At 34.5% G+C, this 26,455-nt stretch overlaps 1 protein-coding gene and 1 long non-coding RNA gene across 2 annotated transcripts in view; one reads left to right on the forward strand and one right to left on the reverse strand.

Annotated features, from left to right (window-relative positions):
* Positions 1 to 26,455, reverse strand: part of LOC309843068 — a 135,722-nt gene that overhangs the window by 66,694 nt on the left and 42,573 nt on the right. The window lies entirely within an intron of this gene.
* Positions 1,284 to 21,668, forward strand: LOC309843061 (calcium-activated chloride channel regulator 1-like; the record flags this gene model as incomplete). Its single annotated transcript, XM_082688218.1, has 14 exons — positions 1,284 to 1,442; positions 2,800 to 2,940; positions 3,135 to 3,282; positions 3,654 to 3,762; positions 5,840 to 6,020; positions 9,958 to 10,185; positions 11,814 to 12,038; positions 14,617 to 14,794; positions 16,306 to 16,406; positions 16,771 to 16,995; positions 17,730 to 18,000; positions 18,558 to 18,725; positions 19,449 to 19,688; positions 21,328 to 21,668. The coding sequence occupies 14 exons, from the start codon at positions 1,284 to 1,286 to the stop codon at positions 21,666 to 21,668; spliced, it is 2,715 nt and encodes a 904-aa protein (XP_082544344.1).

Raw genomic sequence — 26,455 nt, forward strand, 5'->3', positions numbered from 1 at the left:
AGAACATTATAATGAGCTCACAGTTTCACTTCTGATCTAGTCTTTTTGCAGTAGGTTCAGAGACTATTCCCCAGTTAAACACTGGAAGACTATATTTAAAATTTTACAAAAGAAGCCAATGAAAATATAGAATGGAAAAGATTTATAGCAAGCTTTGTATTCATAATATAATATATAATGTTTAATAATAATGGGTAATATTTAGTGAGTGTTCGTCAGGTGCCAGAAGTCTTGTATGAAGTCCTTTCCAAAGAGCCATACACCTGTTATTAAGAATCATGTGACTGTTAGTGACCAAGGCAAGGGTTAGCTTTAGATTTACCTGACTCTAAAGCCAGCTCACAAGGCTATGTGTAGAACTATTTTAAGCTAAGGGACATTGGTAGACTTGTGTTCAGTTCAAAATAGAAATCTTAATCAAAGCATATTAAGTTTCACCTGGGTGGCTCAGTTGGTTAAGTGTCTTCCCACAGCATAGGTCATGATGTCAGGGTCCTGGGATTGAGCCCTATTTAAGGCTCCCTGCTCAGGGAGAGTCTGTTTCTCCCTCAGCCTATCTGTCCCCTACCCATTCATGTTCACTCTCTCTCTTAAATAAAAATCTTTTTAAAAATTTTAAAGCATATTTAGTTTTCAAGTAATATAAGACTTATAGTATTGAATAGTATTTGAAAACTGAAATACACAAGTAGTTACCACAAAAGGTAATAAAAAAAACCATTTTCTTCTTGATCCATAGTTGTCCCTGATGACTATACTTGTATTACTCCCACCTAAAGAAAGTCTTTGACCCTAATTCATTGCCGCTCCCAATCCAGTTACTTCATTTGCCTTTTGTTTTGTTTTGTTTTTTTAAACATACTTGTTTCATCAGCTCTTTCCTAGTGCTTTTTTATTTTAGTGCTTCATCCTTCCATAAAGTGCTTTTCTATGAAAAGTTCCCAGGACTGGACAATCTCTTGATGGTGATGATGATGACCATTACTAACCACCATGATGAGGATAACAACTACACAATCTAAAGAATTACTCAGCTCAATGAGAACTTAAGACCTCTACTGTCTTAGAAAGTATGATAAATGTGTTCAGCATAATCCCCATTGCTATTTAACAACTTAAATCTTTAGGATAAGGAAGTGAGATAAGGAAGTTCATCAAAATACTTTAGTAATTCATAATGTTATATTTATGCAAATATTTTAGTCATGATTCAAATTCCTGAGTTAAGGAGATACATAAATACTCTCCTTGCATTTCTAAAAAGTTTATTGTAATGTGCAATAATGGTACTCACTCTGTATCCTATTCTGTTTCTAGCTTTACATCTCTTGCCTGGAGTGAAAAACTCAATGGTACATTTGAATAACAATGGATATGACGGCATTGTCATTGCAATTAACCCTAGGGTACGAGAAGATGAAAAACTCATTCAAAACATAAAGGTAAGGGAGAAAATTTTATTACGAACTTATTTTTATTCCAATAAGTATTTTCCATCCCTGTTGCCAAGGCACATAAACATGCTCATACAGTAACAACTTTCCAGAACTGTTTTGACAGTATTCATCATTTATGTAGTATGTATCTAAACTGTCAAGATTAATATCTGCTTAGTTTAAGTATGATTTCTTATATATTTATAGTAGTAGTCATTCCCCTAATAAATTATTAAGAGGCAAAACTACAATGTTTCTTCGACTTACTAAGCTAACAGAAAGAATTCTTTTTTTTAAGATTTTATTTATTTATTTGAGACAGAGAATGAATGGAAAGAGCACAAGCATGAGGAGCAGCAGGCAGAGGGAGAGGGAGAAGCAAGCTCTCCACTGAGCAGGGAGCCCAATGCAGGGCTTTATCCCAGGACACTGGGATCCTGACCTGAGCCAAACCTGAGCTAAAGACAGAACTTAACACACGGAGCCACCGAGGCACCCCCTACTGGAGAATTCTTTTCAAACTTACCTTTGTAAAGTTAATTTTTGTAATGTTTATATAGCTAACCCATACTTAAGCCTTAGATCTTCACTGTACATTATTTTAGTTGTTCATATTTGTTCAACTCTGAAAAATTAACAACGAGCTCTGATGTATTTGATTTTAAAGAAAATATTGCATATTTTTGAAGTTGATTTACTTCTTAATTTTATTTGGGTTAGTCAGTATAACAGAAACACTTTATATATATAGCATTTTAATATATTCTATCTTCTCTGATCTTCTTCTCAATATCTCTATGAGGTAAATTATTACCCTTGTTGCATAAGTGAGAGAAGCTAATTCATACAGTCTTAAAGTAAGTGGTAAAACTGGAATGTGAAGGCAATGAGACATACGTATTTTTTATTTTCATTACTGCTTGATAAAATTTTGCCTTTTCTGAACATACTCCATATGAAAAAGTAACTCAAACTTAGCAAAGTGGTTTTTTTTTTCAATTAAAAATATAAAATCTACAAAACTTTAAACTCTCAGCCCGTTTATAAACACCTCTGTTTAATTAAACAACTTGCCAACAAGCTCCCATTCTTAATTACCTTTATATATATCATCCAGAACTCATTCCCCTCTCCAACCCAAAATACTGAATACGGGTCTAGATAGGTTAAAAATAAAATACGATTGATTTTTGGGCATATGAAAATGAACAGTTTACAGACTAAAGAGATAGAGTAAAATTCAACTTATTTTTCAGTTAGGCTTTGCTAAAATATTGGGGGAAAGGGAGCTTAGATTTGCTTCTTGTTCATGTGTACAATTTCATGCTCATTTCATTGTGAAATTGTTACCATATTTTGTCAGGAAATGGTAACTGAAGCTTCGACTTACCTGTTTCATGCCACCCAACGAAGAGTTTATTTCAGGAATGTAAGCATTTTAATTCCAATGACCTGGAAGTCAAAATCTGAGTACTTAATGCCAAAACAAGAATCATATGACCAGGTAAGGTATTTTATCTAGCTCCTACACTGTTTTTTTCTTCCTATGCTTCCTAAAAATTAATACTCATAATTTAAAAAAAATTCCTAGCCACTACTTCAGTAATTAAATTGGTAATATTAGTTCTCTTAATTTAGATAAAAGAAATCCTTGTTTTCATCACTTGTGATGTTTTGGTTTATTCTTCTGATTTTTAGGCAGATGTCATAGTTGCCAATCCTTACCTAAAATTTGGAGATGATCCCTATACACTTCAATATGGACAATGTGGGGAAAAGGGACAATATATACATTTTACTCCAAACTTCTTATTGACTAATAATTTGCCCATCTATGGGTCCCGAGGTAGGGATATCTATTTTATACTTCTATTTTTATTTCCATGGAAACAAATATGACATGGTAATTAACAGTATTTTTAATGATTTTTTAAGAGAAGTAGTGATTAATATCTTTATATAGAAATATAGTAGTTATGTTCAATATAATTATATTTCTTTGTGTGTTTAATAATAAATTTAATAAAAAATAATACATTAAAAATAAGTAATAAATACTAACCCATTTCAACATTTTTTACCTAATAAAAGATACCAATTTCTAAAGTTCTTTGACTTAATTAAGCTAAGGATCTGGGGCAGGGAGACATAAAATACATGGACACTCTATTAAAATATAGTAAATATAAATTTGTAAGTGGCAATATTCTCTCATAGGCAGAGTGTTTGTCCATGAGTGGGCCCACCTCCGATGGGGAATATTTGATGAGTATAATGTGGACCGGCCATTCTATATTTCCAGACAGAACACTATTGAAGCAACAAGGTAACATTATATTGAACAAATTTATTTTCAAAAGTTTTCACTTATTATTTTTAAATTTTCACTTATTAATTTTAAATTTCTATACTAGGCAAACAAAAGGTGTCTTAGTGGCTGAATGTTCAGAGTTAATTGCAATATCTAACCAGACCCACTATGTATATGTCCAAATATTTCTGGAGATGCTACCTTGGAATCAAGATCAACCTGGAACTGGGATTCATTTCAGTATTTATGGGGATTGTACTAAAATATGTTATTGTCAGAGAAGAAACGAAAAAGCTGTAGCCTAAACCATAAGATATCTGAGAACTGGAATTCATTCCTATCATATCCTTTATTTCATTTTATTTATTTAGTTTCCCCAATGTTTTATTCCATTTGATTCCACTCTTTAAGGTGAATCTGTTCTAGTGAAATCAACGAAATTACTAGAGCTCCATGTTGAATATATTTATTCTTCATTTAAGCTTAAGCTTAAAAAAAGTATTTTTCATAAGGATAAGTGAGTAAATGATTTTTGAAATATAAATATTTTATATTATATATTACATATAATATATAAATATTTTATTATTATATTCCTTAAATATGAATTCTGGGTAGATTTAGACATGTCCTATTAATAAGTGGATGAGATATTTAAGTATAGAGTATTTAAAGAGTATTAAATACTATTAAAGAAAAATAGAAATCAGTGTAATTGGAAACAGGTCTTTGGGATAAAAAAACATGTTAAAGAGGCGTGGGAGAAACATGCATCTCCCCATGTTCTCCATGTTGTTTGCTTTTTCCCTACTGAGCTGCTGGAGTATCATGCAGACAGGGCTCTCACCCTATGCAACTCCTCCCCCACCACCTCCCTTATCCAAACAATGCTTGTTCATTCTTCCAGACTCAGTTTAAATGTTTGGTCCCCAAGTGTCTTTTTCTTCTCCCTCTATTTGGTGTAAGATCTGAGACTGTCCCCAAAGCAATACACATGGCCTTCTCTCACACAGAGCAGTAGTTGTCTGTGTAATTTTATTACCCACACTAGACTTTAAGATCCTTGAAGACTTTTTTTTTGTTTTTTAATCCCCTAGACTTCAGCCTGGCACAGAGTGAAGTAACAGCTAAACAAAGAATGGATCAAGTAACAAATTTTTGATAAATGAATATGAATATGTTTTCTTATTAATCATAAAAGAGATATATTGGTAAAAACAATTATCTAAAATAACATTTAATGAACTCCTACGGTGTGACAGGCACTTTGTTTGAGGCAGTGTAAGTTTAATTTTCAGGCTTTCCCTGGAGCTAACCCTCTTGGAATATATGACTCACCATCTCCTCTAATCCTTTCAATACTAAAAAAATTTAAGTGGATTAATATCATGACACTTAATATTAATGCAGAATAAAAGTATATCCAATAAATCAGAACTCTTTAAAGTCTTTTACCCATAACTCCAGCCCCCATTCCTTGCCTGGGACTTGACAACTATCTTACTTATCATACAGACTAAAGAGTTTGTTTGAATGCACAAGCATTTCCATGCAATGTTTATTTTTACTTTGTCCTTCAATCTAGCTCATTGTTTTTCAAAATGTAAATTGTAAAATGCTATCAACACAAACCACACATGGTTTTGTATGGATGGTATACACACATATGTGTATATACATTTATATCTACATACCAGTATGTATGTGTTTATATCACATACACATAAATTTAAGAGGGTTTTAAGCATTATGCTGACTCTCTCATCCCCACTAGGAAGCAATCCTCCGTATCTCTTAACTCATTTTATCTTTACAACATCCCTATACCTTAGGAATTATCTTTAATTCAGGGTCACAAGAATAATAGATTAATTTATTACATTAGTGAGCAATGAATGTTAATAAATATAAACTGGCATGATTGTTCTTATTGACATCAACTGTAAATAGAGGCAGGACTGTGACTAATTCTGTCAAAATGAAGTATTTGCCCATGATCTGTAGATCATTAAGGGAAAGATTGTAGAATGTGAGTCTTTTCTCACGATTTCTGGTCTTCATAAATAAATATAATTTAATTCTTTCATCATAGATGTTCAACTCATATTACTGGCATTAATGTGATTTTCAAGGAATGTCAGGGAGGCAGCTGTATAACAAGGCCATGCAGGCGTGACTCAAAGACAGGACTGTATGAAGCAAAATGTACATTTATCCCAGAAAAATCCCAGGCTGCAAAGGACTCCATAATGTTTATGCAAAGTCTCAATTCCGTAAGTACCTTCTTTTTCTAGTTTCACAAAGGAACACTTCAGGAAAAATTAATTAGGGAAGCTGTATTTACTACTATGAAATTATGTATACCAAAGGACATGAAGGAGATTACTCAAACGATTAACTAAAAGCCATTTTCCAGCCTGTGTCAGGGTGTGCCTGGTAAAGTTTCCACCTTTTTTTTTATAAACCAGTTTCTTTTCTTCAGAAGTAGAACTGTACCTTTTCACTGATGTCACATAATTTCTTATAACAACATCTCTTCCCTCATTTGACTTCTGTGGATTTGTATAGTTCTAAAACTACAACCTTACTTATAATTCTCTCTTCTAAGTGTTAATCAAACTACTTTTCCAAAGTAATTCATTCTATAGCTTTGGAAAAGTACCGACATTCTAGACTTTGTAGTACCTTCACACTAAAGTATATCAAGCTATTGCAAAGTGATACTGTGAAAATGTGCATGGCTCTGTTTCTACATAACAAACTTAAGGGAAAACTTCACAATTACTAGTCTCATCAATTACAAAATAATAACACAATAATTCAAGTTTTAAAGCTAATGTTTGACCTGAAATATCTGGTTTCAATGTATAAAGTTGAATGGATAAAAACAGATGTCTTGGAGTCAGAAGACTTGATCTCAAACCCAGTCTGTCATTTTCAGCTATGTCTTTACAAGCAAACTTGCAAAGTTCTCTTGAAAATTTAGTTATCTCATCCCATAAATGGGACTTATAATACATCACAGGTTATTATTGCTAGGCTCACAAGAGGTAGTATGAGTAAAGCATGATCATAGTGCTTAGCACAAGGTGAGCACAAAGTAAACTTTCAAGTTTTAGTTTTTAAAATTTATAAAATATCTGGATAATAGTTAATTATCTCTTTCCCTGGATAAGTCCAATCTTAACTAATGTAAACATATTGTAATTAACTAATGAGGGTTTCTAAGCATGCAAAAAAATTTTAAATATGAAAGTCATCAGAAACAAATCAAAATAAAGTATAGTACCTCTAGATAGTAAGTCTAACTTATTTAAAAGAAGCAATATTCCATATACCAAATCACTTAGCAACAAATATTTCTTTGGGTAGAAGTTTATAAATGCCTATTATTCCAATAAAATTTAAACCTGCTTTAGAACTTAAGGCATTAATGATGAAGAACTTGAATCAAAATATAGATTTAATATTTGCTGAAACTCTTAAAAGAACCTAATTAGATATTTAAGTAAAAGTTGTTTACCAGTCTGAAAAAGGTCCCTTCTAGAAATAGTTGAAACATGAGTCAAGAAAGTTCACTTTAACCTGCTAAATCTGGATCAGAATTCAGCATCCAAGTAGGTACCAGATCATGTCACACAAGAGGATAATTGGAATATGTATTGCCTATACCAAGCTATAAGTCCCAAAAGCATCTCACTGTCAGGAAATACCTCATGCTGCCTACCTGAGAGATAAATAATAATGAAGAGGATCACATAACTGAGATATGGTTAGAACTAATTACATAAGCCATGTCTCAGAGATAAATACTGAACATCTTGTCCAGAATAACACTAACTTCTAATTATCAAAACACAGATTAAATAAATTGCATAGTATTTGTACTACCAGGGCATCAGCTCACCAAAGGGAGATATGACCTGAAATACCGAATGTTCAATTCCATAATTTCATTCCCTTCAATTTCATTATTTCCACTTCATGCTCAGCTGGAAATACAGAAATAATTAAAGATAACTGTTCTTTCTCAGTGAGAAAGTACAGAAATAAGAAAATATATATATGAATTCAAAGTACAAAGAGGTATAAACCAAGTGCTATGGGAGTACAGCAAATATCTCCACCTGGAGGTCAGAAAATTGTTTCTAAAGAGATAAAAAAAATTACATCTGAAAAGGAATGAGTATGAACTTACCAAAGCAGGAATAGGAAGGGCAATTTTAAGTTAAAAAAAAAAGTTTATAAAAACAAAGAGTGGGGAAAGGTGCAGGGATGCCACACGATTGTACAAGTTGAGCACTGCCCAAATTATCTGCATCATGGTCACTAAAACTTTTAACATTTATTAGAACAACTTTCAGGTAAATAGCAGTTAAAAAAAAAAAAACCAACTTGAGAACAGCTCACCTTTTTTTAATTTGTGCAAGATTTCCTATCTCTTTTTCCATTTGAGTTAGCAAAGACCCTTGTGAAGATTTCTAGCATACTCTAAGAACAAGAAAAAAATCAGTGTGGTATAAGCAGAGGATGGTCAGAGCAAGGAGCAGGAAACAAGACTGAAAGAACAAACTTACCTACAAAGCTAAGGTGTTTGGATTTTATCTTAACAGCTTCAGACTGGTGACATGATCAGTTTAATTCTTTCAGGAAGATAACTGTACTAACAGTGAGAAGGATGAAGGAATGAGATGACAGAAAGCAGAGAATCTAGTTAGAAGGCTACAGCAATAGGCAGATCAGAGACCTGAAGTCTCTGAATAAAGGCAGTGGCAGGGGACAAGGGACCAGATTTGATGCATATTTCATATCAGCAAGACTTATCAATCACCACTTTGATCGAAACTGTCTTTTTCTCCCATGCAATGAACCCCTTCTGGGATATGTCAATCGTTCTGAAGTTAATGTAAATCATCCATGTTAGAAGGAAAACAAAATCTTAAAACTTAAATGAAAGGTATTCAAATTTAATAATTGAGTTCTAAATCTGAGCTTACATCTAGAGATTATACTGGGAGGGCATTCTTAAACATGCAATGCCATTTATAAAAATATTTCTCAGGGTGCCTGGGTGGCTCAATTAAGCATCCAACTCTTGATTTCAGTTTAGGTCATGATCTCAGAGTCCCAGGAGGGAGCCCCAGCTGGGCTCTGTGCTCAGCAGGGAGTCTGCTTGAGGATTCTCTCTCTCCCTCTGTCACCCCCACCCCCATGCAGATGGGAGCATGCACATGCTCTCTCTCTAATAAATAAATAAATCTTTAAAAAAGATTTTTCTAATAAACAGAAGCTTACTGCAAGATGGATTTCTTCTTGAATGCTGTATGAGTTTATGGGAGCATTTTCCCAAGTTACTAAGTTTTCGAAACTTGGAGAATTTTCATAGGTTCTGTAATAAAGAAACATTTGGCAGAATTGCTAGGTACAGATCACCATTTGCAACTGAAAGAGCACCAATCACATGTTCTCATTTTCTCCCTACATTTTCATTACTGTCTCAGGAGTATTATTTTATGTCAGAGTTCACTAGAGCCAAAAATAATCCAGCTTGCTAAAATATCTGTGTTCTGGGAAGCCTGGGTGGCTCAGTAGGTTAAGCATCTGTCTTCAGCTCAGGTCATGGTGTCACCGTCCTGGAATCAAGCTTGCTGTGGGACTGAGCCCACTGCCCTCTGCCTCTCTACCCTATTTGTGTGCGTGCTCTCTCTCTCAAATAATAGATAAATAGATAGATAGATAGATAGATAGATAGATAAAATATCTTTCCTCAATTTTTTGGTCAACTATAAAGATATAAAAAAACACTTAGGCAATTAAAGAAGGTCATTTTCTTTATCCCACTTTTAAAGGACAGCTAGAAAGCCAGTCCCTCTTCCACTAAACTTAATTCAAGTTTGAGTCACCCAAGAGTCCAGAAGGGAAAATAAGAAATTAAATTAAGCAGTTGTACCAGCTACATGCTCCCCCCAACTGCCATGATCTCACTATACCTAAGAGAATCATCAAAAAACTTTCCAGTGATGGTTTCGCCTTGCTTCCTCTCTACTGAGGTATATAAAATGGATGTGAGATTGTTACATAATGAAATAATTTTTAATTATCAGGAGATAAAATCTGTGGAGGATGTATGTGGCAGCCAGCTACATATTTGGAAAAGAAAGTAATGCTTACCAATTATTGAAATAGTGTCTTCTAATTGATTTTTTCCAGGTAAAGGAATTTTGTACAGCAAAAACTCACAATACAGAAGCTCCAAACCTACAAAACAAAATGTGTAGTAGCAGAAGTACATGGGATGTAATTATGGACTCCGATGATTTTCAGAATGCATCTCCCATGGAAGGAACAGATCAACCACCCAATCCTACATTTTCATTGTTAAAGGCCAAACAGCGAGTTGTCTGTTTGGTACTTGATAAGTCTGGAAGCATGAGTTCGGTAAGACATTTGTTAGCTTCCTTAAAATAGGCAGTTAATTACTAGAAATATAATTTAATCTTGGGTTTAATTCTATTAAGCTAACTAAAACATAAATTTATTACTCTAATAACTTTTAGTACAATGATTCTATATGGACAAATACTGGAAGAAAATACACTAAAAAATAATTGTTATATGAAGATGATTGGACTATGGATTATGTTTATTCTTTAACTTTTAATTCTAACAAATTAAAAATACTATAACTGAACAAAAAAAGTATCCATAATTCCACCATTGAGCATATTATTCCAATCTTTTTTGTGTATTTGTTTTTCCTTCTCAAAAATGTGATTAAATTTTGTATGATACTTTATAGCATTATTTATTTTACTTACCATACCATAAATACTCCCTATGGAAAAAAATGATTTCATGATATAATTTTTAATGATCATATGCACATACCCTAATTTAGTCAGCTTCCTGTTATAGAACATTTTGGAGTTTTCAACTTTTTATAAAAATTATGCTGCAATAAACATTTTTGTATACATTTTAAAATTATTTTCTTAGCAGAAATTCCTGAATATAAAACTGTTCAATAAAAAGGCATAGATTTTTAAGGCTTTATTAAGTATAACATATAATATAATGTATATTAAGTATATTAAGTATAACATAAAGTATAATGATTTTTCAATTTTTTCTTTAATTTTTTTTAATGAAATAAGGGGGCCAAACTTTTTCCTTCAAATTGTCCATTTAGCCTAATGATATCTATTTTTTTTCTTTAAAAAAAATTTTTTTATTAACATATAATGTATTATTAGCCCCAGGGGTACAGGTCTGTGAATCAACAGGTTTACACATTTCACACCACTCACCATAGCACATACCTTCCCCAATGTTCATAACCCAACCACCCTCTCCCTACCCCCTTCCCCCCAGGAACCCTCAGTTTGTTTTGTATGATTAAGAGTCTCTTATGGTTTGTCTCCCTCCTGATCCCATCTTGGTTTCATTTATTCTATTCCTACCCCCTAAACCCCCATGTTGCCTCTCAACTTCCTTGTATCATGGAGACCATATGATAATTGTCTTTCTCTGATTGACTTATTTCGCTAAGCATAATACCCTCTAGTTCCATCCAAGTCGTTGCAAATGGCAAGATTTCATTTCTTTTGACAGCTGGGTAGTATTCCATTGTGTGTGTGTGTGTGTGTGTGTGTGTGTGTGTGTGTGTGTGTGTATCACACATCTTCTTTATCCATTCATCTGTTGATGCACATCTAGGTTCTTTCCATAGTTTGGCTATTGTGGACATTGCTGCTATAAACATTCAGGTGCACGTGCCCCTTTGGATCACTACATTTGTATCTTTAGGGTAAATACCCAGTAGTGTGATTGCTGGGTTGTAGGGTAGTTCTATTTTCAACTTTTTGAGGACACTCCATGCTGTTTTCCAGAGTGGTTGCACCAGCTTACATTCCCACCAACAGTGTAGGAGGGTTCAAGGGGGCCAAACTTTAAAATATAGTAATCAATTACTATCAAGATCTCTGGCCCATGAACAACTTTGTTTTTCACCAATCTGTCAAGATTTGAGGAGACTCAGGAAATATTCAGACATCTTTTTCTTACAGGAAGACCGTCTCTTTCGAATGAATCAAGCAGCAGAACTATACTTGATTCAAATTATTGAAGAGGGATCTTTGGTTGGGATGGTCACATTTGAAAGTTTTGCTACAACCCAAAACTACCTAACAGAAATAACTGGTGATAATGCTTATGAAAAGATCACTGCAAACCTGCCTCAAGAAGCTGGTGGTGGAACTTCAATTTGCAGTGGTCTCAGAGCAGGATTCCAGGTAAAATAAAAATTTTTTCTAAATAGCATTTGCCACTTACCATTGCTTTTATTTTTACCCCACTGTCTTTGAACAAGAGTCATGAATTCATAGGTCCGTTATCTAAACAGTATATTTTTTTAAAGACTCCCCTACTGTCTGTTGTTTACAGCTGGGTAGTCTCTCTGGGTGTGGTTATTCCACCAATGTACTCTTGAGGTACTGAGTCACACTGGAGAATGGTTAAGGAAGGGAAGAAAAATCCAATGAGCACATAATTGCTGCAATTTTATTGAGGAGTTTACCATTTCTTTATCATTCCCAACATCTGAACTACTATTAGCAAACAATAATGCTGCTGAGGGGACTGTGGAAGAGGGAAATTATCACTAGTTCTATGTTATAAAGACAACTCTAGTTCATCAAGTTAAATTGACAATTAAAAACCACAAAGATAGTTCCCTAAGCAGTTTAGTACCAAACCTAAGACACACAGGTAGAAGTTTAATGAAATAAAAATTGTGAAATAAAATATTGGGAGCAACTTTACAGCACTATATTAGTCTGCCTTACAGTATGCAATTGAATTTCTTCCAACCTAAGATAGACTTTGTTTAAGCCTATTTATTGTCATTAAGTTACAAAAACAAAAAACTGCTTTCCTTCACTGACCCTCCCATTGCTCCAGCTAAAAATGTAGAGATTATTAACTTTTTCCAGGCCACTAATTAATATCATCTCTTAGCTTTCTAGTTGAGTCATTTTTCATAATGCATATTGGTTTAAGGAAGTACACACGCTCTGGATTCTGGCAAACCTGGGATTCTGGCTCTATTATTTATTAGTTAAATGACTTTGGGTAAGTTATCAACTCAGGAAGTCTTAGTTTACTCAACTAAGGGAATGTGGAAAACAACAGTACCTATCTAAAGTGTTCAAAAAGGACTGCTATTATTATAATAAACATAATTCTTATACAGGTCTATTCACTTCTAAAATATGATGGTATTATACCTTGGGAATGTGTCTTATTGTTTGAAAATATTGGTTTGTATATTTTTCTTAATATATTTTGATATATACCTATGGATATTTTGACCACAGAGTCTATTATTGAACAGATTATGTTAAGTCACATTCAAAGTTATAAATACCTCTTCACTACTTTTAAAATGAAACCATAGCAATATATAGCATTTTACTTACATAATCATTATAACAGCTAAAATTTATTGATCATATTCTACATTATTGCCTATGTTAAATACATGTATGATCTTATTTATCCTTACCATTACTTTTTAAATAAGGTATTATTATTATGTCCATTTTTCACATAGGGAAACTAAAGTTCAGAGTAATTAAATACCATTCTTAAGATCACATATAGTCAGTAACCAGCAAATCTAGGTAGGATTCAAAACCTGGTCTTTCTTATTCCAAAATCCAAAAAGCTAATCACTACACTGTAGTATTTATATAACTCTATTATATATGGTGAAGGTGGGGAACTAAATGCTAGATATTCTGTTTAGCAAATTGTTCAGGGAGAATTTATTCTCAATTTGTATGACTAAAGATTTTTAGCCAATACTCCTGATAGAAGTCAGAAAAAGACAAAAAAAATTATAATACTTGATAAATTTATGAAATTCCTACTTTATGGCAGGTCAATGTTTTTTCCAGGAAATCATCAGATTCTTCAGTGATCAAATAGAATACATAAAAAGGCACATCATTTAACTTTGCATACCTGCCTTTAATCATGACTTTGCAAATGTTGTCTAGTATGCTGCCAAAATAGCGTGGGTCAGGGGCGCCTGAGTGGCTCAGTGGGTTACAGCCTCTGCCTTCGGCTCAGGTCATAGTCCCAGGGTCCTGGGATGGAGTCCCACATGGGGCTCTCTGCTCAGCAGCAGGGAGCCTTCTTCCCCCTCTCTCTCTCTCTGTCTGCCTCTGCCTACTTATAATCTCTGTCAAATAAATAAATAAAATCTTAAAAAAAAAAAAAAACAGCCTGGGTCATTTGCTTCTACCTCAAGCATCTCCTGGAATAATAATAATAACTTACACTGAGGCACCTGGGTGGCTCAGTCAGTTAAGCATCTGCCTTCATGATTCTGGAATCCTGGGATCAAGACATGCATCCGGCTCCCTGCGTAGCAGGGAGTCTGTTTCTCCCTCTCCCTCTACTGCTCCTTCTGCTTGTGTTCTCTCTCTCTCTCTCTCTGTCAAATAAATAAATAAAATATTTTAAAAAATAATAATAATAAATAACATTCACTTAGCACTTACTATTTGCTAGGCATTGTTCTAAGAGTTTTATTTTCCTCTCTTGGGTAGCTTGAATATATTTGAAAAGTTTAGAAGCACTGTTTGAAAAACAATTTTGAAGCACTCTTTGAAAAACTGCAAGACTATTGTACATTACACTCAATTCTAGGCCAACACAGCCTGGAATGACAGTGCAAAGTTTCCTTTTGCTTACTCTGATGCATAGGCCTAAAGACGTCTCCAAGTCTAAAGAGTATACTTATTCTTATTTTAAATTTATTGAGATATGATATTCTGTACTAATCATCTGATTTTTCACGACCAGGCAATTATCCACAGCAACCAGAGTACTTCTGGTTCTGAAATCATATTACTAACAGATGGAGAAGATGATGAAATAAGCTCATGCTTTGAGGAGGTAAAGGAAAGTGGTGCAGTCATCCACACCATTGCTCTGGGACCCTCTGCTGCCAAAGAACTAGAGACCCTGTCAAATATGACAGGTAAACCTTTGGGATATAGTTTGAATAGAAAATATATTTTCAGTCTCTCCCATTAACTACATCTCCCATTAACTACCTCTCACATTAAACTACAACACTGCTCATAGATTTCCTATCCTAAAATTTAATTGTTGACCCTTCTTTGTCCTTGCCCTTCAAATTAATCTTTCCTCTTCCCCACCTCCAACTCTCTGCACTTCTATCTATACCAGCTTCTTCTAATATTAGTCAATATTATGTCTTGATTCATTTCTCACCACTTTCTACCAATACCACCAAATTGAAACTTCTTTCTCCATGGCTACCAATGATTTCCTCAACTGCAATTCCAAAGTTCTTGCTCATATTTGTCCTGTTCAATCCTACAGTTGAGATTCAGATAGCCCTAATTCATAGAAGAAAAAATGGAAACCTACAGAGTACAAATGATTTGCCTAAGGCTGTAGTTAAAGTCCTGATTACCAGTTCCTGTCCCCAGCAATCCATCCTTTTCCATTGCTACTTTTTTTTAAGAGACAGACAGCATGTGTGTGCATGTGACCATGAGGTAGGGGGGCAGAGAGAGAGGGAGAGAGAGAATCCTACGCAGGCTCCATGCCCAGCAGCAGAGCCCATGGAGGAGCTGGATCTTACAACCCTGAGATCATGACCTGAGTCAAAATCAAAAGTTAGATGCCTAACTGACTGAGCTACCCAGGTGTCCCCATCCTTTTCCATTCCTTACTCCTGTGTAATTTCTTTGTTAACTCCTATGTTATTTATTTTCTCACTTAATTTTTACTTAATTCTAAACTATTCTCTAAATTCTCTAAATTGTTGTGGTATACCTTAAACAGAACTAAAAATAAGCAACTGGTTCAAAATTGTCTTAAATTTCATTTTTATAACACCATTTAGTGATTAGATCAGCTTTACTAATGTGGCAGGCCCTTATTCTAATGACCGATATAAAAACAATAATATTGGGGGGCGCCTGGGTGGCTCAGTGGGTTAAAGCCTCTGCCTTCAGCTCGGGTCATGATCCCAGGGTCTTGGGATCAAGCCCCGCATTAGGCTCTCTGCTCAGCAGGGAGCCTGCTTCCTCCTCTCTCCCTGTCTGCCTCTCTGCTTACTAGTGTTCTCTGTCTTTCAAATAAATAAATAAAATCTTTTAAAAAAATTTAAAAAAACAATAATATTTGGCAAGGTCTTTAGATTTCTTCATATTTACATTGATAAAAGCAGAAGAACAAGTATGAGTTTCCAAATTAAAATTAGTATTATGGGGCACCTGGGTGGCTCAGTGGGTTAAGCCGCTGCCTTCGGCTCAGGTCGTGATCTCAGGGTCCTGGGATCGAGTCCCGCATCGGGCTCTCTGCTCAGCAGGGAACCTGTTTCCTCCTCTCTCTCTCTCTGCCTGCCTCTCTGCCTACTTGTGATCTCTCTCTGTCAAATAAATAAATAAAATCTTTTTAAAAAAAAATAAATAAAATAAAATTAGTATTATGAAAGTAAATACAATTCCATTTTAGGAGGACATCGTTTTTATGCCAATAAAGACATAAATGGCCTTACCGATGCTTTCAGTAGAATTTCATCTAGAAGTGGCAGCATCACTCAGCAGGCTATTCAGGTTAGTATCTCAGAAAAATTATTTGCCTTTTCACATTTGTAATAAATGTCCATTATCCTAAATAGACATTTCTTTCTCTAATAAATACCTATTTTGCCTGAAAATTATTTCCTACTAAAAGACATTCTTACTGAATTCCCTTTTCTTGGACACTTGTCATCTTTTCTTCTGATTTGTCCACTATTTATATTTATATATTTATAATTATAATTGCTTTTATTTGCAAAATTCTTCAAAATAATTCTTATTTCACTGAAATCTTAGACATAACTTTAGAATTACTCTAAACTGACAAAGCTTTGAAATTTTATTAACTATAATTACAAATTGGTTCTCTCTGTTCTTTTTTTTATTTATGTAACAGTTAGAAAGTAAAGCCTTAAGTATTACAGGAAAGAAATGGATAAATGGTACAGTACCTGTGGATAGTACAATTGGAAATGACACTTTCTTTGTTGTCACATGGACAATACAAAAGCCAGAAATTCTTCTCCAAGATCCAAAAGGAACAAAATATGAAACTTCAGATTTCAAAGTAGATAAACTAAATGTTCGGTCTGCCCGTCTTCAAATACCAGGTATTGCAGAGGTAAGAATATTCTTTTATTTTCTCCATGATTTATTAATCAACTTTGAGGGGAAAAAATGAAGACAACATCCACTACACTGTCAATATTAAAGTGGCAACAATCATCCGTCACAAAAAAGAAGCTAAGAGCTGTCTGAGTGGTGTCAGTTAAATGTCCAACTCTTGGTTTCAGCTCAGGAAGTGATTTTGGGATCCTGAGATGGAGCTCTGTGTCAGGCTTTGTGCTCAGTGTGGAGTCTGTTTAAGACTCTCTCTCCCTCTGCCTTTCCCTCTGATCCTCCTTGCATTACCATCCCACCCTACTCCACCCCCTCTCTCACTCTCATTCTCTCTCAAAATAAATAAAACCTTAAAAAAAAAAGCCAAGTAGAATAGAAATTTATATCCATACTATTTATTAGCTTATAAAATTTGAGTACTAAAAATCATTACTGGGGCGCCTGGGTGGCTCAGTGGGTTAAGGCCTCTGCCTTCGGCTCAGGTCATGATCCTAGGGGTCCTGGGATGGAGCCCCGCATTGGGCTCCCCTCAGCAGGAAGCCTGCTTCCTCCTCTGTCTCTGCCTGCCTCTCTGCCTACCTGTGATCTCTGTCTGTCAAATAAATTTTTTAAAAAAAATTTTTAAATAATTAACTATTACTCTGCTTAAATTTCTAAATTTCTAAATAATTTTGTATTCCAAACAAGAATAGGAAAGTATTACAAAACTCTCAAATAGATATGTTGGATTTTCAGACCGGTACTTGGACTTACAGCCTTCTAAATAAACATGCCAACTCTCAAATGCTAACGGTTACAATGACTACTCGAGCAAGAAGTCCCACCACGCTGCCAGTAATTGCAACTGCTCACATGAGCCAAAGTACAACACATTATCCTAGCCCAATGATTGTTTACGCACAAGTCAGTCAAGGGTTTTTGCCTGTTCTGGGAATCAACGTAACAGCCACTATAGAAACTGAAGATGGACACCGAGTAATACTGGAGCTCTGGGACAATGGTGCTGGTAATAAGAATCTGCATCAACTTCCACTGAAGCTAAAATCCTACTATAGTCACATAACTTAGAAATCAGTATTTCCTATGTATGTGAATGAATCAATTTTTAAGTAAATGAAATTTGATTTTTATGTTTTTAATACTTTCTACTCTGCTCTCTGAACTACACAAAGATATAAGCACATTTATCTTTAAATTTTACTAGTAATTTTACTTTCCTCATGGAAATTAAATATAATTTTTCCCCATTTTCATTAGTGTGTTTTGCATATGCTTCTTCCATTTCGCATATGCTTTTTCTTTATTTTGTTAAGATTTCTATATGAAATAATAATAGCTAATGTTAATTGAATGTTTACCATGAATTACTATTCCAGGGTCAAAGGTTAGCAAGTAGCCAGGCCAGGCTCTGAACCCAAGCAGTCTGATACCGGGGTTCATGTACTTAAACCACTGTGCTATACTCACTCCCAAAATGATTACCAACACTAGTGCTCATGAACAGTGCTTAGGACTGTCACTGTTACTCCGCTGAATGGCTAATTATTATTTTATAATATCTAGGTGCTGATACTCTGAAGAATGATGGTGTCTATTCAAGATATTTTACAGAATACCATGGAAATGGTAGATACAGTTTAAGAGTACATGCCCAGGCGAGAAACAATATGGCCAGACTAAGTTTAAAACAACAGAACAAAGCTCTGTATATGCCAGGCTATGTTGAAAATGGTAAGTAGTATTAAGATGAAATGTGTCATCTGTTTACATAAGTTACAGTGGTAAGCACTGAAAATATTATGTACTATGGAAAATATAAGTATACAGTTGTATAATTATCTGTGTATTTAAGAGCCATATTCATGTTAAAAGACCTAGCACAGGATGATGCTTCCAATGTGTTTTGTTTACATCTCCCTCAGTTCATTTCATTTACAATGAAAAAAAAAAAATCACTGAGGCGCCTGGGGGCGCTCAGTCGGTTAAGCATCTGTCTTTGGCTCAGGTCTTGGGTTCTGGGATCAAGCTCCACATCAGGGAGCCTACTTCTCCCTCCCCCTCTTCCTGTCACTCCCCCTGCTTGTGCTCTCTCTCTCTCTCCCTCTGTCAAATGAATAAATAAAATCTTAAAAAAAGAAAATCCTGAGCACCTCTCTATGTGGCAAGCGTTGTGCTAGATGCTATAACTAAAAAAAAAAAATAAGACACCAGCCTTGTCCTCAAAGAATTTACAGTCAAGTAATAAAAGCAGTTATGTTAAGAGATAGTTCTAACATTGCATAATGTCTCATCAGTTTTAAAATGATACCAATAAAACAAGCGTTTTTTCTCTAAAAGCTATTTTTCACTGTCTACAATCATTCAATAATAACCCATTTATAGCTGCAAGATGAGATTATAAGATAAAGAATAGACATAGAATTATGAAAAGTCACAGAATTACCTTTTTTGTAGGTAAAATTATACTGAACCCACCCAGGCCTGAAGTCAAAGATGACATATCAGAAGCTAAAGTAGAAGATTTCAGCAGACTAACCTCTGGAGGATCATTTACTGTATCAGGAGCTCCTCCTGCTGGTAGTCATACTCATGTGTTCCCACCTGGCAAAATCACAGACCTTGAAGCTAAGGTTAAAGAAGATCACATTCAACTTTCATGGACAGCCCCTGGCAATGTCCTTGATAAAGGAAAAGGTAAGTTTTATATTATGTTTTAAAATATATAAAAAGAGGGGCGCCTGGGTGGCTCAGTCGGTTAAGCGGCTGCCTTTGGCTGGGGTCATGATCCCAGGGTCTTAGAATCAAACCCCACATCGGATTCCCTGCTCAGCAAAGAGCCTGCTTCTCACTCTCCTTCTGCCTGCCACTCTGCCTATTTGTGCTATCTATCTATCTCTCTGTCAAATAAATGAATAAAATCTTTAAAAGAAGAGTGATTTTTAAAATTTTAAATAAATAATATATATATTCATATATACATACACACACACACACACACACACACACACACATATATATATATATAAGAAATCCCTTTGGCTTTCATTTGCAAGGAATTGTCTAATGTCCTACTTATAAAAAACACGTATGGAGTGTTTACTCTGAGCCATTACTCACCTACTTTTAGATGCAGAAATTGAAGTTCCAAGAGATTATGAAAGGCACATACAGGTAGTCAGACAGGAAAAGAAGGAACAAAATAATATATTCAAAGTCAAAAAAGCAAAGTTTCAGAATAAAATATCTAAATTAAATAAAAGCTAGGTGATAAACATAGATATATAGAACCATCTAAATGGAATGCAGGGTGTGTGTGAAGAGTAGTAAAATAGATTGATAAGGCTTATTACTAAAAAACTAGAATGTTAAGGCAGAGGCTCTGAATTTTTTTTAAAAGCTACTAAATCAATGTTATTCACCATACACTTAAAACACTTGCAACATTTCATGAAAAAATAGTCTTTACTTCAAAAAAAGACATTTGATGTTTTATTCATGGCATTTCAGAATGTGAGAATATATTTTTATATTGATAGCTCTAAAAGCATTTTGGAAGAAAAAAAATTATGTCAGCATCTCCCTTTCTTTTCTTGACAAAGTAACAGTTATAATAATATATTTCAAACATTTAAGTCCCAGACATTCTGCTAAAATACATTATGCATTATCATATCTAATTATCACCACTCAAGTAGTAGGCATTCAATAAATATTTGTTGAATGAATTGAATGACTGAATCTCCCTTTTATAGATAAGAAAATTGAAGGTAAAAAGGTGAAATATATTTTTCTTTGTTACACAGCCAGAAAGTGTAGAATTAAGGTATGAATCAAAATCTGCCTAAGTTCTTAAGCACATTTTAATTAGTACACATCTTAACCTCTCTGCTTTCATTTGCCCTTTGTCCTTATCCCTGTCTCCCACTCTACTGATCTCCCACTCCCCACTCCTATTACTCCCTCTCAGCTTAATGAGAATAATACAGTTGTGGGGAACTGAATGTCTTTCCTATACTTGAATGCTATTGTGTTCCTTGTTCTAAAAGTAGATTCAGATTTTTGTATTTCTATTTCTTAAAAAAAAATCTAGATTTCATTTTTTAGTACTGTATGATTTTGAATTAATTTTGTGATTAGATAACTAGATTAAAAACTACTTACATATTTGTTCTTAAAAGAAAGAAGATGGAATAACCAGATAAAATCTACATCTATGATTTTCATGTCTAAATCCTACTGTGCATTTCTGAAGGGCCCTGAGTGTAAGACAATATAAGACAATATAAGGCATCCTACTGATTTTAATATACATGAAGTATCTATTGTCTTTCAGCCAAGAGCTACATTATAAGAATAAGTATGTGTTTCCTGGATCTCCGAGAAGATTTTGACAATGCTGCTTTAGTAAACACTACTAGTCTGATACCTAAGGAGGCTGGCTCAATAGAAAATTTTGAATTTAAACCAGAACATTTTAAAATAGAAAATGGCACCAAATTCTACATTGCAATTCAAGCCATCAATGGAGCTAACCTAACCTCAGAGGTTTCTAACATTGCACAAGCAACCAAGTTTATTCCTCCACAGGAATCCAGTGCCCCTGCTCTGGGTACCAAGATTTTTGCAACCAGTTTGGCAATCTGGGGATTAGCTACGATTTTATCTACATTTTAAACTAGGAAATATATTAGAAATAATATTTTAAAAAGAAAGAATATTCAATTTATATATACTTGATTAACATTTATTTAGAATTTAACTTGCTACACTTGTCTATAACAAAACTCTTTGTAAATGTACAAAGTTGTAAATTTCCTAACTACTTGAGTTCAATAGTATTAATTAATGAGCTAATAAGTTGCTAAATGTAAATCATAATGAATATAATATTTCCTATCTTTGAAAAATCCATTTATTAACTCAATAAAAAAAGATAATGCATATTTGTACTTGAAGGTGTCTTAAGAAACATTTTCAGAGTGTGCTACAAATTCATTTGGTATATTAAAAAATCAGAATTCATCTAAGCCATTAGAAAAATATTTATATATGCACAACAAACATTTTATGGTAGAATTATTTAGGTTTCATTATTGCTTATAAATACTTCATGTTTATATAAACTATAATCAGAATGGACAACAAAGATAATTTTTCAATGAGAAAGCTCTAAAATAGTAAGGAGGGCAAGTGTGTTTTTTATTTTTGATTAACAGTGGTATATCAAAGTTTTGACCCTGGCTATGAAATGATCATTAGACAGCAAGAATACTTTTTTGTATGTAATGTGAATATCACAATAAAATCCTAATTATAATATGAGACATTATAAGGTCCTAAGAGTATCATCACCATGATGCCCATCGGGGTACAGCTTTTTTTTTTTTTTTAATTGCTGCATCCTCAGTTTCTAGAATAGTACTTGACACAAGTGAATATCCTATAGATATTTATTAAATTTATTAAATTAATAATATAGGGAGTACAGGGGAATGGGCAAAATGGATAAAGTGGAGTGGGAGGTACAGGCTTCCAGGTATGGAGTAAGTCACAGGAATAAAAGGCACAGCATAGAGGGGAATAAAAGAGAAAGATCAATAAATATTTTCAGACCTTCAAAGAAATCCAAATTTGGCCTGTGACTTCAAAAATATCCACAAAGTATGATGTGCACATGGTATTGTGAGGACTTGATATAATGAAAACTAACGACTTAATAATGGTGATCTGAATCAACATAAAGCCTTTCAGGAACTTTATTACATCAATCAAATTTGTAGCTCTCTAATAAAACAGAAATTCAGCTATTAATATGTAATAGTGTGATTTATTTTTTTCTGAGAAAGACAGAGTATTATATTAGAAGAAAATACTTTGTGTATAGGCAGAAAGATTTTTTTAAAACTCTTTTTGGTTATGGAAAGTTGAAGGTTACTTTAGGTGTCCATCCTTAAGGGAACAGATAAATACATGTAATGGATACAGAATCTGAAATATTACACAATACTTAAAAATAATATAGTAGATGCATATACAGCAATAAAATATCTCTTAAACATATAGTGTTGCGTGAAAAGAGTTGAAACAAAGCACAATCTATAAGATAATACCATTTTTATAAATAAACACGAAGACATACACAAAAAACATTTTATTTTATCAGGATATATTATAAACACCTTAAAGGAAAAGCCTTTGGGGGTAGGAGAAATAGAATAGGGTTGTGGATAGTGAAAAAAAATAAGTAAAATGACATAATGGAGGAGCCATTCACCAATGATGATAGGGTATCCTCAATTAAGGAGAATTATTAATTGAATTCTATACTTAAGGTCCAAATGAAATGAAGAAACTCATAATAATAAAATAGTAAAACTCATAATAATAATAACAAAAAAGAAACCTTGTCAAAGAAATTCATCATGTTAATGGATTAAAGGGAAAAAATTCTGAATATCTCCATAGAAGCAGAAAAGGCATTTGATATATTCCACCACCCATTCATGAGTTTTTAAAAAAAAACTTAGAGACTCACAGACCAGTAGCATGGGGAAAGGACTTTAGTGCAGCCCCCAGACAGGATTCAGGAGCTGTGGGAGCATGCCATGTGAACCAAGGCCACTTGAGGTTTTAGAAGCACAAAGGGAAAGACATGCCCTGGCCCTGGGGTTGACCATTAGGAGAGTTGCTGTGGGCGCACATTACCATGGAAGGCTGTGGTTTTTAGCAGCACAGACAGAAACTGAGCCTGTGTATCCTGGAGAGCTCAGTGAAGAGCAGACTAAGTTTTCTCTACTCGGGGTCAGAGGTTTGGGTGCGGTCATTTCTGCTCTCTCAGAAGAGATGGAAGTGATGCAGAAAGCCACCAAAGAACAGATACTCAAAAGAACAGCTTCCACTAAGCCCCCACCTCCCCTCCGACAGGAGGCCTAAGCAGGGTTGCATGATTAACAGTGCAGCAGGCCTCTCCCCTAGAAGATAAGCAGGAAGAACAAGAGGATGAGAACCCAAAGGTCCCTATAAGATGAGTGCATCTTGGGCTTGATCAATACTTTGGACTCTGTATATTCCTCAACCACCCCTCCAAAGAATGACTAAGAGGAGGAATCCCTAACAAAGTAAAGAATCAGAGACTATGGCCTCTGCCACAGACCTAATGGATATGGATATAAACAAGATTTCAGAGACAGACTTCAGAGTAGAAATTATGAAGTCAGTATCTAGGCTTGGGGAAAATATTAGCAATAACATGGAATCTCTAAGAGCAGAAATGAGATCTTATCAGGCCAAATTTTAAAATGCTATGAATGAGATGCAGTCTAAACTGGATACCCTGACAGCCAGTGTAAATGAGGCAAAAGGACAAATTTGTGAGTTAGAAGATGACAGAAAAGAAGGAAGCTGAGGAAGCCTGGGATAAACAGCTAGAAGCCCAAGGGATCTGACTGAGAAAGATTAATAATGCCATGAAACATTCCACTATCAAAATTATTGGGATCACTGAGGGAGTAGTGGGGGAGGAAGGAATTAGATTTATTTGAGCAAATCATAGCTGAAAACTTTCCTAATCTGGGGAGGAAACAAGCATTTGTGTCCAAGAGGCAGAGAAGCCCCCTCCCAAGATCAACAAGAACAGACCAACCATTAGACATATTACAGTAAAACTTGCAAAGCTTAGAACCAAGGAAACAATCCTGAAAGTGCCAGGAAAAAGAGATTCCTTACACACAGAGGGTGGAACATCAGAATAATGTCAGACCTCTCCACAGAGACCTGGCAAGAGAGAAAGGACTGGCATAATATATTCAGGGTACTAAATGAGAAGAACATGTAACCAAGGATACTTTATCCAGCAAGGCTGCCATTCAGAATGGATGGAGAGACAAGGAGCTTCCAGAATCGTCAGAAACTGAAAGAATATGTAACCACCAAGCTGGCCCTCCAGGAAATATTAAGGGGGTTTCTATAAAAGAAGAAAGATCCAAGAGTAATATAGACCAGTAATTTACAGAGACACTCTATAGAAATAAAGGCTTCAGAGGCAACATGATGGCACTAAAATCATATCATTCAATAGTCACTCTCAACATCATAGCCTAAATGCTCCATGAAATGGCACAAGGTTGCAGATTGGATAAAAAGATATGACCCATCCACATGCTGTCTACAAGAGACTCCTTTTGAACATAAAGATACATCCAGACTGAAAGTGAGGGGATGGAAAACCATTTTTCATGGCAATGAACCTCTAAAGAAAGCTGGGGTAGCAATCTATCCAACGAGAAGATCTAACAATTGTAAATATCTATGCCCCCAACATGGGAACAGCCAACTACATAAGCCAACTATTAACCAAAATAAAGAATCATATTGACAATAATACTTTAATAGTAGGAGACCTCAATACCCCACTATCAGCAATAGACAGATCATCTAAGCAGAAAATCAACAAAGAAACAAGAGCATTGAATGACACATTGGACCAGATGGGCTTCACAGATATATACAGAACATTCCACCCTAAAACAACAGAATATCATTATTCTTGAATGCACACAGAGCTTTCTCCAGAATAGACTACAGACTTGGTCACAAATCAGGTCTCAACCAATACCAAAAGACTGAGATTATTCCCTGCATATTTTTAGACCATGATGCTTTGAAATTAAAACTCAATCACAAAAAAAATTTTGGCAGGAATTCAAACACTGGAAGTTAAAGACCATCCTGCTAAAGAATGTTTAGGTCAACCAGAAAATTCAAGAAGAACTTAAACAATTCATGGAAACCAATGAGAACAAAAACACATTGGTCCAAAACCTATGGGATACTGCAAAGGCAGTTCTAAGGGGGAAATATATAGCCTCTCTCAAAAAAGGCTATGTAGAAAAATCCCAAATGTACAAGCTAACCTTACACCTAAAGGAACTGGAGAAAGAAGTGTAAATTAAACCTAAATGAAGCAGAAGAGAAATAATAAAGACCAAAGAAGAGATCAATGAAATAGAAACCAAAAGAACAGTAGAGCAGAGCAATGAAACTAGAAGTTGGTTCTTTGAAAGAATTAGTAAGATCAATAAACCTCTGGCCAGACTAATACAAAAGAAAAGAGAAATGACCCAAATTAATAAAATTAAGAATGAAAGGGGAGAGAACACAACTAACAGCAAGGAAATAGAAACAATTATTAGAAATTATTATCAGCAATTATATGCCAATAAATTAAGCAACCCAGAAGAAATGGATGCCTTCCTAGAAACTTATAAACTACCAAGACTGAAACAGGAAGAAACTGACAATTTGAATATACCAATAAGCAGTAATGAAATTGAAGCAGTGATCAAAAATCTCCCAAAAAACAAGAGTCCAGGACCCGATGGTTTCCAGGGAATTCTATCAAACATTTAAAGAAGAAATAATACCTATTCTTCAGAAGCTATTTCAAAAAATAGAAACAGAAG

Source organism: Mustela nivalis (assembly GCF_964662115.1).
Source record: "Mustela nivalis genome assembly, chromosome: 10".
NCBI lineage: Eukaryota > Metazoa > Chordata > Mammalia > Carnivora > Mustelidae > Mustela > Mustela nivalis.